The 16316-nt window shown below is 34.6% G+C and overlaps 1 protein-coding gene across 1 annotated transcript in view; it reads left to right on the top strand.

Moving 5' to 3' along the window:
- Positions 1-16316, top strand: part of LOC149801054 (complement C3-like) — a 351345-nt gene that overhangs the window by 57691 nt on the left and 277338 nt on the right. The window contains exons 4-6 of the mRNA XM_089955088.1: positions 4873-4946; positions 11615-11749; positions 15093-15135. Coding sequence (XP_089811214.1) covers positions 4873-4946; positions 11615-11749; positions 15093-15135 — 252 coding nt within the window. The remainder of the gene's footprint in view (positions 1-4872; positions 4947-11614; positions 11750-15092; positions 15136-16316) is intronic.

Genomic DNA, 16316 nt, shown 5'->3' with positions numbered 1-16316 from the left:
AATTGTATCTACAAATGGAATACACTCCAGCCCAGTTGATATATGTTTTGGTGTTCCACAGGGGTCTGTTCTTGGACCTGTTCTCTTCATTATGTACACTCGGCCGCTCTCAAGTGTCATAGATCATCATGCAGTGTGTCCCCAATTGTACGCTGATGACACCCAAATATACAAATCTAGCCACCTGACTGAAGTTGATGCTGTCATCCAAGGTGTAGAGAGGTGCATTTCTGATGTGAAATCATGGATGACATGGAACAAGCTGCAGATGAATGATGACAAAATTGAGGCCATTCTGATCACAACACAAAGACTTTCTCATTTACATCCTTTACCTCAAACAATAAATATCAGCAACACCAACATTATGTTTGACAAAATCAGTATGAAACCTAGGTGTTACTCTGGACAGTACTCTCACATTGCACCAACATGTCATGAACATATGCAAGGCTGCATATCTTGAGCTGAGACGCATCAGCTCAATTCGCAGATATCTTTCAGTTGATGCCACTAAAACACTTCTTTGTTCATTAGTATTTTTAAGACTGGACTATTGTAACTCAATTATGTCTGGTTCGTCTCAATATCTACTCCAGGAACTTCAAAAAGTTCCAACTGCTCGTATCATACTTAGAGTACCACGATGAGATCACACGTCCCCACTGCTCTGTACCCTACACTGGCTATCCATTCGATCCAGAATCAAACACAAACTTTGCTGTCCGTGCTACATTTCACTGTCGGACTCTAGTCCAACATACCTATCCGACCTCATCCATGTGTACATCAGCAAGATACTTATGCTCCTCTTCTGACAATCGTATACTCATTATTCCCACTATGAAAACAAAGTCATATGGACAGCGTTCTTTTGCATACCAAGGCCCAGCAACGTAGAATGAATTGCCCACCACTGAACTTAGACACAAAGACACAGTGATTACATTCAAGAGGGCTCTCAAAACTCACTTATTTCGAATGCATGAACAAACTTAAAGACCTAATAATACTTCCTACCTGAAATATTCTCAGCATGTTTTTTTATTTTTTAATGTTTTTCTAATTTCACGGTGTTTGCTTTTGTAATAATATTATTAGATGTTCTTTTATCTTATAGGTGTTGTCTAATGTTGTAAAGTGCTTAGAGCTTCTAAAGATTAGGCGGTATACAAAGTCCTCATTATTATTGTTATTATTATTATCATTACTATAACGTCTTGCATGGAATAATTGTTGTGTTTTTTTTTTCGTATGTAAAGCAAAACTCTCAGTATTGTCTATCAGGCCTTGTTATAAATTAGCACACATTTTAAGGTGAATAAAGGCATGAAAAAATGCACCCATTCGTATTATTGAGGAGTTGTTAAATGTTATCTAACGATAACAACATAACTAGAGAGCGCTTCAGTCGGGCCGAGTGCCACTATCTTACTATTTTTGTACAAAGAGGGTACCCCTCTATACGCGGCTCCCATTTTTTAAATTTTGATCAGATAATTTCATGAATAGGGGTAATATTTGACGTGATAACCAGCGCAAAGGAAACCATTTGGCTTTTCTTTTAAACAATATGTTATTGGTAAGAATTTGATACGGCGCTAATAATATTTTCATGAAAAATCCACAAGTACATGTAGAGAGTTTTTGTGCCAAGAATATTTGGTACTTATTTGCTCTTCGTAGGAATCGGGTTGTACTATAACATACCCTCCGTCTCATCTTTAACCGGAAATAAGTCAGTTCTCTCCCTTGAGCACCTGGTAGAAGTATCAACCACAGAGTCAGACGTTTTATCAATAAATTACAACAAAATCTGTAACAACACGAAATCACATTATCAGTATAATAAATATACATATATTTATAGTACTTTCAGGTAATTTATTGCAAGGTAATTTACTCACAAAAAGTCAGACTCCTTCGGTAGCAACTATAACCAGCAAATTGTTCTTATTATTACTGATACAAAATAGTATGAAACCTGCTTCATACGTCTGGATATGAAAGTAAAAAAGATTAATACAAATGTATACTTGTATCTTCACAGAAGACACGATATTGGTTTCCATTTGAAGAATAAGCCCCCCTCCCCCATAGTGTTTAAGGTTACTCACAGTTCAGGCTGTTGTAGCATTCATACTCCCTGCATAAACATCTTCATTTGCCTGTGATTTTATTGTCATTTTACACTGTTTAAAAATAAGTTAATATTATTATGACCAAAAATGCCAGCACAATTCAACTGTGCAATAAAGCATCTGCAAAATAAATAAATTTATAAAAATATATATACAGTAGTCTTTAACTTGTCACAGGAAATATTAGAGAAAATAAATATTTTATGTAAAAAATAATTTTATATGACTTAGTCTTAACAAACTCTAATACAGGTAGACATTTAAAAGGAATAAATACTTGGATTTTCTTGTTACATTGTCCTTATAGATTTCTTTTGAAAAGTTAGGAGGCAGATGTTACCAATCCCTTTGTTTTCACTTTCACATTAATAAAACATGAATTATAACAAGGTTTGCATTGGTTGTTGTTGTTGGGTTTTAACGCCATTTTTCAGCACACGATAGGCTATACATGGCGGCCAGTATTAATGGTGGAGGAAGAACCTGTGAAAACCATGGAAAGAAACACCGACCCACGAGAAGCTACTGGCAAGCTTTTTCACATACCCACATTAGCCAAATCCGAGACTCGAACCCGCGCAGCCAGAGGTGAGATGGCAGTGATCCGTAATGAAGAGCGCTTTAGACCACTTTGGTCACTCTGGGCCCCCTTTTGCATTGGACATACCCTTTTATATACCACATACATGTGTAAATTATGCCTCAAGAACAGTCTGGTTATATTCTCTAGTGACTGCTTAATTAATTAACCCCAAAAATGTTTACATTTTGGAGAATTCTTTTTTTGTTGTTGTTTCTGGCAATAAAATAAGTTGTTTGCACTTGATATGAGCAAAAACCATGAAAAGGGGTATACTTTATTTGCTAATTTGTTATTTCTGATGATTTGACCTTTTTAATAATACCATATTTATTAACCTGAGATGAAATTTAAAATTTGGCCTGTTGTCCCTTTATTATCTTGACTTAAACTGCTGAATTTTCAGGTAAAAGGACAGGTACAAGAGAAAAAGTGGATAATAATGCACATTTCCACTTTTGTTTTGACTCACATTTATTCACTGTAATAAGAATAATCTGTTAGTTCTGCCCTCATTTCAAGACTTTGAAAGTTTTATAAAACAACAGGCATCTTTCAATTTAACATTGTTGACTACCCCTATGTTGGCCAATTCTGAGCAGCAATATGTCATTTAAGTAAACATTAGATCACATGGTGTTTTGATCAAACATCCATTTTGTATCAAGAAAAAACGATCTAATTTAATTAAGGAAAGTTAAATTCATAAAATATACGAACTTATCCCACATTTCGACTTGAAATGCAAATGAAAATGTGATTTCTAAATGTCAACATGAAGACCCACTCCATGACCTTCTTGAACCTGTAACATAGAAAAAAAATATATTACTATATTTTTTCTTTAGATTCATACAAATATATACATATAATAAAAGATGGAAATGTATACCTTAAAACAATTCTGCATCTTAATCCAAATTTCAGATTTTGCAAGAAGTTGTCCCTCACATACAAGATCGTCTGCTACCCAATGTGTCAACTCACTGCTTAAATGGGATTCTCAAGAAATTCTCTGACATATAGTCTGTTTCTAAATTCTTTAGCAATTTTTCCTCATAAACAAGATGTTGTAAACAGGTTATATCCTATTCATTGCTATTTCTCTTCCACATAATGGCCTATTTTTATATATAATATTGAACATTTCAATTTTTTTAATCATAAGATCAGTATAATTTACCTAATATCTCTTGCAATATACAGTACTGGCATTGTCAGGTTAAATTTTGTAGAACTATTTATAAACCTGATGTAATTACTCGACGGAGCTGCTGACAGAAACAGTCTAAAGTAATGTATTTCATTTCTATGGCCCGATGGATAAACCTTACATCTTTTCAAACTGGGTACAGAATAGGCTGACATATCACAAGTCATAAAAATACAGGGGTGGTATCTGTGTGTCCAAAATTAATATTATTTTGAGTCAAGTATTCTGAAGAAAATTGCCTCTTTGCAAATGGCAAGCATTACAGTATTTTATTCTTGTCAATTGGTCCAATGTGGTGTGTGTTACGCTTCAATATTGGAGATAGAAACCTTAGGTGCGCATAAATGCCTGACATCGTTGTAATTATGAATCCCCAGCTATCAGTCAGTCACTTATGCTAGGATTCAGTCAGTGGACAATCCTAATTTGATTGGGGCTTTTCAGTTATGGTCAGAAAGGCATTGAGATTTATGGCTTGCTTACTTATTCATTCATGCATTGTGGTTCTCTGTATATGTTTGTTGCAGGAACATAATGAAATCTGGCAAACAAAGGAACATCATTGCTTAAATATCTATAGTTCTGAGTATGCATCTTTGACTTCATAATTTAAATTTGTGTAAAAAGGCTCATATTGCTTTTTTAAAATTTATTAAATCTGCTATTTTCACTTTTTGTTCCAAGTTTGCAGTTATGATTTCATGCATGCTCAACATCTATCACATAATTTTTAGGTGTATATTTCACAGTTGGGTTCATTTGGCATGTATGCACCCATATATTTCAAATTCTGTCATTGTGACCTGCATTTCAACTTAGTTCATGAAAATGAAGTAAATGCAGTCTCTTCCTTCTGTCCATGTTATGTTACTGAAGTAACAGTTTCTTTTCAGGAATTATCAGTGTAATGAAATAATTTTATGACCCTCCATTTTCAGCTTACATCAGGGTAATGCCATTAGATGAGAATTTCAGACCACCAGAAGGAAAAAAAGTTACAGTCGAGATCATTGTGAGTATATGCAATAAATCTGTGATGTAGTGTTTGTGTGTATGCATTTGTGTGTCTCTGTGGTGTACTTGTTTTGAAAGTTTTCTGAAACATCTTAAATACATCCAAGTCAAGCAGTCATCTTGGGGAAGGAGACTGATTGATTGATGTATGCTGGTATATCAGCACAGAAAGGGCTATTGACTACAGAGGCAATGAGGATAACGTCTCTTACTCAGACACACTGCAGCATTTGACCTGGGATGGTCTGGGATGGACTTGAACCAGTAACTCAAAGAGAGTCTGGCACACTTAAACCACTCAGTACCATACAAAAGACATAACTTCTGTACTTTCAAACAGTTGGATGCATTTGACAGGATTTTTAAATTGATAATAAGACCCCTTTGGTAGTGTTGCTGTGTAAAATTAACAGTTATTTGATGGCTGAACTAAACTGGAGCATGATTGACTCAGTGTATGCAACTTAAGCATTTTTGCCACAATGACATTTTGAAACTTTCAAATAAAATCATAGATTTAAGGTATTTATATTTTAGCCATTTTAACAATCTCAGGCAAAGTGTATAGAAATTGAAACTGATCTTTATTCCACTCAGAAGCTTTCCACTGCTCATGACTCCACCAACTTGCACCTCAGAGGTAGTTCATTTTTTATACTGGTTAAACTTAATGAAATCTTTACTAATGCAGAGCTGGAAGTAAGGATCCCCCACTAACCTGAGTGATGACTAAAATAAGAATTTTACTGATCCTGCCTAAATTTCCATGATCCTGCTAAACTCAAACAGAAACAAGTTCAGTTTCTAATTCGACATTTGTTATTCATTTACATCAGCTCAAAACAATAACAAATGTTATTACACCAAGACTCATGAGAAGTTGAAAGTTCATTTAAATAATCTTGGATCTGATTCATCTCATCCAATCTAGATGGCACAATTTGAGGAACCAACTTTTTTCTTTATTTTCACATATTCCTCTGCCATTAAAAATAGGGAGCTTGAATTGTGTGATTCCAGGGATGGTTCATGAACATGCATCAACAAATTAAATACCCAGCACACTTTCGCATGTCTTCTGGTACTTGGAGCATTAAGTTTACAACATCACAGCATTTCTTGGGACACTTTGTAGCCATTTGTATTCATTTTCCCAGCATTTTTGGTACTTTTATAGTCACTTCTTTAGATCATATTTACTTTCTCTATCTCTTTCTCTCTCTGTGTCTGTCTCTCGTATTAACATTTGATTTATTTCCATTTTGGTGGCAGCTGCACGCTTTGCAAATACTTCCAATGCATTGAATGTTTATTAGCAACGAGATACATTTTCCAAGAGTACACCAGCTTAGTTCATGTGCATGAAGACTATTGTGACAATAATCACACTAATTTACATGATCAGTGGATGGGTGGTTTAACACTTGCCCATCCAAGATTTTCAATCTAGCGTGTTGAATTTCTTTCATAAGCTAATACAAAAATTGTGAAGGTCCTGATGGAAAACGATTTTGTTTCCGAAAATACCAATTTTGTTGAAATTACATCAGGGTTCGCACAATCTTGAAAAGTGCTCGAATTTTAGTGCATACTTTGAAAAGTGATTTAATTAGTTTTGTATCCAATAAAAATGGAAATTGATATTTGCCAAAAAGTGTGAAAGTGCTAGGAACTCTTATGGCAAGAGTGAAAAGTACAAAAGAATAAAATATGGATGATAGGAATGAATTTAGAATACATTTTGCATGAGCATGAGAAATTTGAGATATCAGAAATTGAGACAAAGTTCTTAGTACTAGTTGGAACAAAATACGCAAATAAGGTTTAAAATTGTATGTTTAGTACATCGTCCAGAATGCTTTACTGCTGCTGTTTCACCATAGTTACAACAGATTATTTTAGAAAAATATGGGGTATGGCAGTGAATTTATTTAGGGCCAGGAATCATCAAATCACCTTTTAAAGTCTTATTTAGCTTTGACAACATTTGTGTCCATACTGCTTAGAAATAAAATATACTTCATCCTGAATGTAACATTTATTAAATTGTCTTTAAATAAATATAACAGTTGAAGCAAGCCTTCATTAATGAAATATATGACTTCATATATTCATGTATGTATGTGATGTTTATAGATGCTTACAATGACTACATTGGTATTACCTACCGTCATGCTTTGTCTTTATTGATACATGTATCATACATTGCCGTAGTGTTGAACATCCATATGCTTTAAGAGACCTTAACAAGGCGCTTTAAATTTAAATAAATTGTCAATTTTATAGAAATGACAATCAAAAATTCAAAATGGAAAGATACTTTATCATTGTGATCAAAATCTGTCACCAGAGCAATTATGATGTCTTAAGGATAAAAATAATCAGTCCAAACTTGCTATTTTCTCATGCCTAAGACTTTTTATAATGATCTTTTGATGTGAGTTGTGCAGAATGAAACTACTGTGCTGGGAGGTATGGCTATTATTCATTTTTAAGTATGGATTTCCCTTCGTCATGTGTGGAATATTGAAAATAGAATTTATTCAAAGTATTGCTCTTAAAATTAAAATTCCCTATCATGATGAAAGACCAATTTTTAAAGCAATATCTTAATTAAACAGATATCCCAGACTCATATAGCAAACTGATATAGCAAATATCATAATTTTCCTCTTCATCTCTGGAAGATGCCTGTATTCCAAGCAGGAGGCTACAGCACTTCTCAGTGTACAGAAGTTGCCTAGAGAAGTGTCTTATAGTTTCGTCAAACATTTCCACTAAAGGTGTGATCTCTGAGGAACTTCCCTGAGTAGGAATGTTGCCAGATCCAGATAGTAAGCTCCTTCTTTCTGATGAAAGGGAAGTACAGTTATCACCTCATGCTAGTAGACCTTGAATCAAAGCAAGATCCTTTTTGTCTGCGTCAAGTTCCCAGAACATAGACTCTTCTATAAGGTTTACATCATCTGACTCATTAGGTCAGGATGATTTGTCACAGGAGACCAAGCACAAGGGGATGCGTACAGAGCAGGGGTCACTGGGAAATGTATCTAGTGACATGCATATAAGGTATGTAATCTGTCACTTGTCCTCAGGTACTATAGGCACTATGTCACCAGGTATTGGAGACTTATCAATGGCTGATGCTCCATGTGATATGCACTGTTGTCTCTGGGAACTGTACAGTCAACATTGGGAGTTACTGGGCACATGACACACCTCTCCCTTGATAACTGACTCACAATGGGGTCCACAAACATAGACCACACTATAAGCAAGGGCACAAATTAACGAGGGGCCTCAAAAAATGAACAAAATCCACTTAGACATAGAGAAAACCGCGGGGTGGAGTAGAGCAGGGTACTGGGCTGTTTAATGACTGAATCCTCTTTTTACAATCACATTGATAATAATTGTTAATACTGCACTTTTTCTAATGAAGTTGTTCATTATAAATAACATTTATTTTCAAAATGTCCAACATGTGAAAGATAATCCATATCAATACAGTCAGTAAGTACAGTTTGGGATGTGATTACTGTGGTGATGCCATCAGTGTGGTAGCTTTGGACACAAAGCCAAAACTCACACTAGATTTATGGAATAGGAAAACGGCAATGAGGCCATCTCAACTCCATGGGAAGGCTCTATTCATCAGGATGGCCAATATATCTATCAAGGACTGTCATATAAGCCATGCATCCCTTGTCTAAACAGACTTGATCCCCTTGATGTAGTATTATTTCTAAAAAACGGGAAGACCAAGAAATGCAGGAAATATAATCCATTTGGCTACAGATCACTCCAGAAAAAGCTAAGCCCTATTTAGTAGGTTTTGTGTACAGACCCCTTCATCACATACTGATTGGTGTGACTATTTTGAACTTCAAGTAGATAAAATTTCAAATGAAGAGAAAGAATTTTACATTCTAGGCAATATAAATAGAGACCTTCTCAATGACCCAATAAAAGGGAATTCGATGAATTTTATTGCTTTGTTAGTTATGGAGCAACTAGTAAATGAACGCACCAGAGTAACATCTACCTCTAAAACACTTATTGATAATATTCATACCAATACAAAAGAAACTATTTTGGAAGTAATGGTTCCAAAGATTGGTATAAGTGACCACTTTGCAATTTTTCTAACATGTAAAGTCAATGGCAAATCAACAAAAAATAATATCCATAAATCCATTGCCTATAGATCTTTTCAAAACTTTGATACTGTTAAATTCCTAGAAGATCTGACACAGATTCCATGGATTACAGTCCAAATCTTTGAAGATATTGATGATGTTTTAGATACTTGGGCAAATCTGTTCATCAGTATAGTGAACAAACATGCCCCTTTAAAAACACACAGGATAAGGAAAGACAATCAGCCAGGCTGGATCTTCCCAGAAATTTTAGAAGCAATAAAGCAAAGAGACCAACTAAAATCAGTAGGAAATCAAACTGAATATTGAGTTTGGAGGAATAAAGTTAATAAAATGATATGTCAAGCCAAACAGGTGCACTACAAAAAAGTGCTGGATGAAAACCAAAATAACCTGAAAGCTATCTGGAAAGTGTTTACAGCGTTTGGTGCAGGCAAATCTATTGATATCTCAAATGTATTTAACAACTTTTTTTGTTCATATTGCTGCAGGACTTAACCCAGAACTTCATCTGAACATCTGGAAGTCAAACATATTTCTGCCAGAAAACTACCAAACAATATCAAGTTTGAAATTCCTGCAATGAGTCCAGAATCTGTGTTAAAATATATTTAAAAAAATGGATGATTGTAAAGCTACAGGACTTGATATGATTGGATCAAGGCTACTAAAGGTAGCAGCACCTGCAATTGTAGAGAGTATAGCTTTCATTTGCAATGAAAGTATTAGGTCTAATAAATTTCCACAAACATGGAAAACTGCCAAGGTTATACCATTGCATAAAGCAGGAACAAAAGATGATGTAAATAATTACAGACCCATCTCTATCCTTCCTTGTCTCTCCAAATTGCTAGAAAAACATGTACATGATTCTTTTCTCAATTATTTGAATACTTATAATCTTATTCATGATAATCAGTCTGGTTTTCACCAGAATCACTCCTGTGAAACTGCACTTGTATTTTTGATTGCTAAATGGCTGAAAGATTAGATCAGGGAGAAACGGTAGGCACTGTTATGGTTGATTTTCGTAAAGCTTTTGATCTTGTAGACCATGAAATTTTGCTTAAGAAAACTAAAAATCTATCAATGCAGTGAAAACTCTCTAAATTTGCTTACTTCTTATTTAACCGACAGAGTGCAGATAGTATGTTTAAATGGTCAACTTTCTGAAAGTAAAAGTATTAATTGTGGAGTACCAATGGGCTTTATCCTTGGACCTCTGTTATTCATTCTATTTATCAACAATTTGCCTCTTAAGATTGGAACTTCAATTTCTTGCACTGTCCTCTATGCAGATGATACTACACTGTCTGAGATGGGTAAAACCAAAACGGTACTTGAAAATAACTTATAACATGCTCTCAACAGACTTCAAGTATGGTGCATAGAAAATAATATGATCATAAATACAGAAAAAAATGAAAGCAGTTCTAGTTACAACACAACAAAAGCAAGCAAGGCTAGATAGCGACAAACTCCAGGTTCAGTTTGACAATGTGAGCCTTAATATGACCTCTCAAGATAGAATTCTTGGTGTATTTGTAGATAACAATCTTACTTGGTCTATTCACATTAAACATGTTTCATAAAAGGTTAATTCTTATCTTTGGCTACTGAGGAAAATCAAAACATACATTCCTCTTCGTTATACGGTCATCTTTTATAAAAGTTATATTCAGCCATATTTGGACTACTGTAATGTAATTTGGTATAATACCTCTAATTCAAATATCGCAACACTTTTAACACTCCAAAAGAGGGCTTGCCATTTATTTCTAGATTAATGTATATACAATTTTCAAGGTTCAATGAATACTATAAAGTTTTGACAATACATGAAAGAATGTTTCTTAGAAAGGCCAATTGATGTATAAAGTATCCAGAAAAGCCATTCCTGTCTATCTAAGCAATATCTTTCACCAAAGAAATAATGATGGTACTCCAAATTTAAGGTCTGTGAGAAGTAAAAATTACATTATACACATGTACCAAGGTCAAAGAAGGAATTGTTTTTTAAAAAAGCTTTCAATATACTGGTCCACTGGTATGGAACAACATTCCCAGTGACATAAGGCATGCTCCTAGCATTTCTTCTTTTCATAATCAATGTCTTAAATTGATGAAATCTTCAGATGGTTAATGTGGTCTGCAGCCTGTCATGCATCATTTGTCAGAGTTACCTCCCTTGAGTTGACACTTTGTACAGAGTAGATGTAATTGTAATGACGAAATTATATTAATTTTGTATTTTTTATTAGTATTGTAGAAATTACATATTTCTTACAAAACACAGTACAGCCTAATTGGCTGAACTTACCACCTGCAAAAAATTTAAATAAGAATCAACTATTTTGTCTTTATATATCAAGTTTCTTTGGTCCCATTGTTACATAAATCAGTAAAATTTAATCTCTTTGTATACAGCAGTTACTCATAAAGGCAACATGTAGATAAACCCTTAGCACTAGTTTCACGTGTTAAAATGAATGTGCCATTTTTTCAGGATCCACGTGAGGTGATTATGTCCAAGAAATCTATCCAGTTTGGCCATGATGACAAATTCATCAGAGACGAGATGATTTTGGACAGTCTTGCAGCCAAAGGAATCTGGACTGTCAGGGCTAGGTTTGGAGATGAGGTGAGAATATTCTGGGAGCCAAAAGGAATCCAGAATGCTTAGGCAAACAACAAATCCCCAAACCCCACGATACCTATGGTTACTTTAACCTGTCCAACCCTATTTTTTAAAAATTTATTGCCGATAAATTTTTGAAATTGTTTCAACTTGACAAGGACTGTTGGCCAAGTTTGCAAATTATACAGGATGAAATTTACGACAGCTAGTAACCAAGTTATACAGGACACAATTTGTGAGAGCCAGTAACCAATTTGTCTTGTATTTTGGTGAACTCAGGAGCGCAAGCTAATCTTGACTTTCCTCTGACCATTTCCAACTAGTCTTTGTATCATTTGATTATTTATTCATTCTTTGACCTCTGACCTAAAGAGATGAAACAATATGCTTTAACTGTTATGAATGAGAAGTTAATCATATGGTTATTGATATCAGGATGATACCGTCTGATTCGGGGTCTTTTAATTTAGATATCGCCTGTGTAAGATGACTACTGTGCTCTAGCACATGATTCAAGCTAATTTCAGTATTTGCAATTTGCAGATGCATTCCAAAATTAACTATCCTAATATCTAACACGGGGTGAGAAAGGTAAGAGGAAACTATGATTAGAACTCCAGAGAATGTGCTGGCCATCACATTTATTGAAAAAGAAAATAAAATCAATTACTCATACAGAACAAAAATATTATTATTTTTATTACTGATGTATGATATGAGCAACTGATCATGCTTTGAACTTTGAATTCCTAAACATGTCTTAAGTTTGTGCTGTTAGAATAGACGTACATTGTATGCACTGCAATGAATGATGAAAGGGGACAATACAAATTTTAGATAGGTTTGTTTTATATACCGCTTGGAACCAAAAGTTTGTAAAAATATTGAATGATGAAAGGGACAATACAAATTGTATATGGATTTGTTTTATATACCGCTAAAACCACGTTTTTGTGAAAATATTGAATGATGAAAGGGACAATACAAATTTTTTATGGGTTTGTTTCATATACTGCTAGGAACCAAGTTTTTGTGAAAATATTGCAGCTTAACCACAGCATGTTTCTCAGTCAATATTACAAGTCTAAACTTCTTTTTCCACAAACAACAAAAACATTATCATTCAGAAGTTAATGTTCTTTTGATAAATCAGTACTAAAACATAATATTGAAGCTCAATACAATCCCTGCTGACCATTGTTAATAAGTGTATCCATTGACTTTCAGAGTAAAAATGTCACTTCTTGGCTGGTGCTTGAACATAGATTCACAAAAAATGACAAAGAAATATTTTTCATACAAATCAGTTTGGTTTAAGGCATGAACAGACACTGACAGAATAGCCTTGAATACAGTATACATGAATTTGGTGCAATTACAAATTTACAGTGTTTCTATTCTTAGGTATCTAAGGAAAACTCAGGTCAAACTGAATTTTCTGGAAAATATCAAATAGTTAACAAAATTACATTACATTGACATGTAAAGACAAAAAAAGATTCGAAAACCCACAAACAATCAAATCAAATCAAATAGAACTTAAAGCAAATATAAATTAAATCAAATATATGTAACAAATGTCTTCTTTGTTTTAAAGTGTTTATTTTGTGACAAGGCAAAATATTTTCATTCAGCAGTTTATTTTGAAACATTGAAGCACGACATTGACTACTAGCCATTTGGACCTGCTATAATTCAAGTCATTGAAAATTCTAATCTATTATGCAAAGGTGTGGGGTGGGGTTGTAAGCTGGGAGTCGGGTTATGCTAAGGTGTGGGGTGGGGTTGTAGGCTGGGAGTGGTGATGCTGTCGGGTGGGGTTGTAGGCTAGGAGTGGAGTTATGCTGTGGGGTGGGGTTGTAGGCTGGGAGTGGGGTTATGCTAAGGTGTGGGTTGGGTTGTAGGCTTGGATTGGGGTTATGCTAAGGTGGGTGGGGTTGTAGGCTGGGAGTGGGGCTATGCTAAGGTGTGGGGTGGGGTTTTAGGCTGGAATTGGGGTTATGCTAAGGTGTGGGGTTGTAGGCTGGGAGTGGAGTTACGCTAAGGTGTGGGTGGGGTTGTATGCTGGGAGTGTGGGTTTTCTAAGGTGTGGGGTGGGGTTCTAAGTTGGGAGTGGGGTTATGCTAAGGTGTGGGTTGGGGTTGTAGACTGGGAGTGGGATTATGTTAAGGTGTGTGATGGGGTTGTAGGCAGGAGACAAAGAGAGACATACAGGATGGAATATAGCTTGAATAAATACACTTGTTCCAATTGTTAGAAATGAAAGAGCAAAGTCTGGATGTGCATCGAGACCATTGCACTTTTTGTAAATTGAAGTTAAACACTAGAGTTCGGTTCTACACAACTTTGAGAACTTAACATCAAATACATTTCTTGGTCCATTTTTGTTTTCTTACAAACTAATATAATTATAGTTCTAAGGTGTGTGGTATTGTGATAATTTCATTCAGCAGTTAATGTTCATTTTGAAACATTAAGCATGAAATTACACAGTAGCTGATACATATAGAAACTGTCCTGACTGACTGGAGATTTAAACCCAGGTAATTTTCTTTATTCTATATACCAGATTTCTGTCTTAGGAATCCATAATGACTGTACTTATATGAGAATTGCTAAGTCGACATGCAAGTTTATCTGATGTGTCTGTTACACACAAATGATCATACCACCAACTTTGTAGACTTATCTTTTGTCGTTTGGTGATATGTGCATGGTCAAGATGGTATAGGGATTGGTACATTCATCAAAGATGATAGGTGCTGCTTACCCATGGACCCAGGTTGGAATTTGTATAGGATTAATGAAAATTCTCTAACTTGTATGATAATGTTATGTAATCATATTTTAAAATTCTGTTAATATTATCAACCATTTTCTTGTAGAACCCAGAGATAGCATTTTCTGTTCTGTTTGATGCATATTTGTAATTTCATAAAATTAATTCTATATCTCTTGATTTCTGTCTTAGGAATCTGGAATGACTGCATTTAGATGAAAATTAATTACTAAGTTGACAAACAGGTGTATCTGTTATGAATGAATGCCTACACCAGAGACTTTTTGGCATCATTGTTTGGTGATGTGTACATAGCTGAGATGGTATAGGGGTTGTTGTGTACAGGTAAGGCAATAGGTACCATTTATATTTAGACCTGGGTTCAAATCTCCATAGAGTATGAATTAAAATTTTCTAGCCTGTATGATAATGTCATTTATTCATGCTATTTCAAAGGCATAAAGCCATGTAGGGTAAGTGTATTTGGGGTGGTATTTGGGGTCAGGGCAAGTGGTTTGGCAGTGAAAATATGTACAGTAAATATGCTGTGCATTTTTTTTTTCTCAGCTAGAGACAGAAACCAGTGCTTTCTTTGAAGTGAAGGAATATGGTAAATATGCTAATTTTAGTGCATTAATACTATAGCTATGCATGATTCTCTCTACTCCATTGCTGTCAAGTAAGTGTCTCTACTATCCAATTTTGAATATTTTCCCTAATCCAGGCAACTTGGTGGACATGTATTTATGTTAAGAGTTCCAAACACTTCGCCCCATTACTTTGTATTGTTGTATTGACTTTCTAAGTTCTAATATTTGTCTTCATTGTAATTTGGACTAAGTAAAATTCTTCATAAATTGTGCTAACATATGCTTTTGCAAAAATGTAAAGTTGCCAATGCTGATTGGGGCACTAAGGTTGTCTTATCTTCATTGTTGGATGTGAGTAGTTTTTGCACAATCCTATAATGCCTAAATGGAAGTGATCGATTTTGAAAATCTTATGAAGTTAATTGCATAATTTATATTGAATAATTTGCTTGACGTGACATGATGGTGATCCTGAATGTAGTACAGAAGAGTAATTTGCCTAATTCTGGTTGATTCTTTTGACACACCATCTTGTACTTATATCCGTGAACTGCACTGCCTTTAAATAAGTGACAGAATAAACTTTAGAAAGAAATAATTATTTACAGATGAATACATTTTAATGTGTTAAATACACGTGAGAACTATTTGATGAAAATCGTGGACCCGAAGTGTTACAGTCAACCTCATATGGTCATTTGAAGCTTGTAAAACCCATTGCTTAACAATTCAGATGTAGTTTCAAAGATTAAAAAGCAAGTTTATTGAATGTTTTGACCATATCAGTTAGATCAACCACTTTATTGAATGTTTTAAGGAAATATACCTGATATATTTAAAGTGTGATTTTCATTGATTACTTCATGTTATTATATCTTTGTAAAATCCTCTTTTTGTTGCATCTGATTAGGGGAAATCTTTATTTAACATATACACCGGCAACTCATTCCTAACCCACATGTCACATGTAACCTTCATTGATATCGAGTCAGAATTGGCAGGTAATATCATTAGGTTGGTAACTAGTCAAGTATGAGTCTTCTGGATGGTTAGCAAGTCACGTTCCCACAATAGGTATCATTAGGTGACAGCTAGTGAGAATAAGTTTGGAACCTTTCCCCCAAACTGCAGTAATTAGTAGGTATTTTTCAAATCAACATAGTGTTTGATGGGCAAATAGTGTGGGCTTTTGTTCAAACAT

Source organism: Sinohyriopsis cumingii, chromosome 4, assembly GCF_028554795.1.
Source record: "Sinohyriopsis cumingii isolate HCF-2022 chromosome 4, ASM2855479v2, whole genome shotgun sequence".
Classification (NCBI taxonomy): domain Eukaryota; kingdom Metazoa; phylum Mollusca; class Bivalvia; order Unionida; family Unionidae; genus Sinohyriopsis; species Sinohyriopsis cumingii.
The sequence above is the reverse complement of the archived record's forward strand: the minus strand, read 5'-3'. Positions and strand labels throughout refer to the sequence as shown.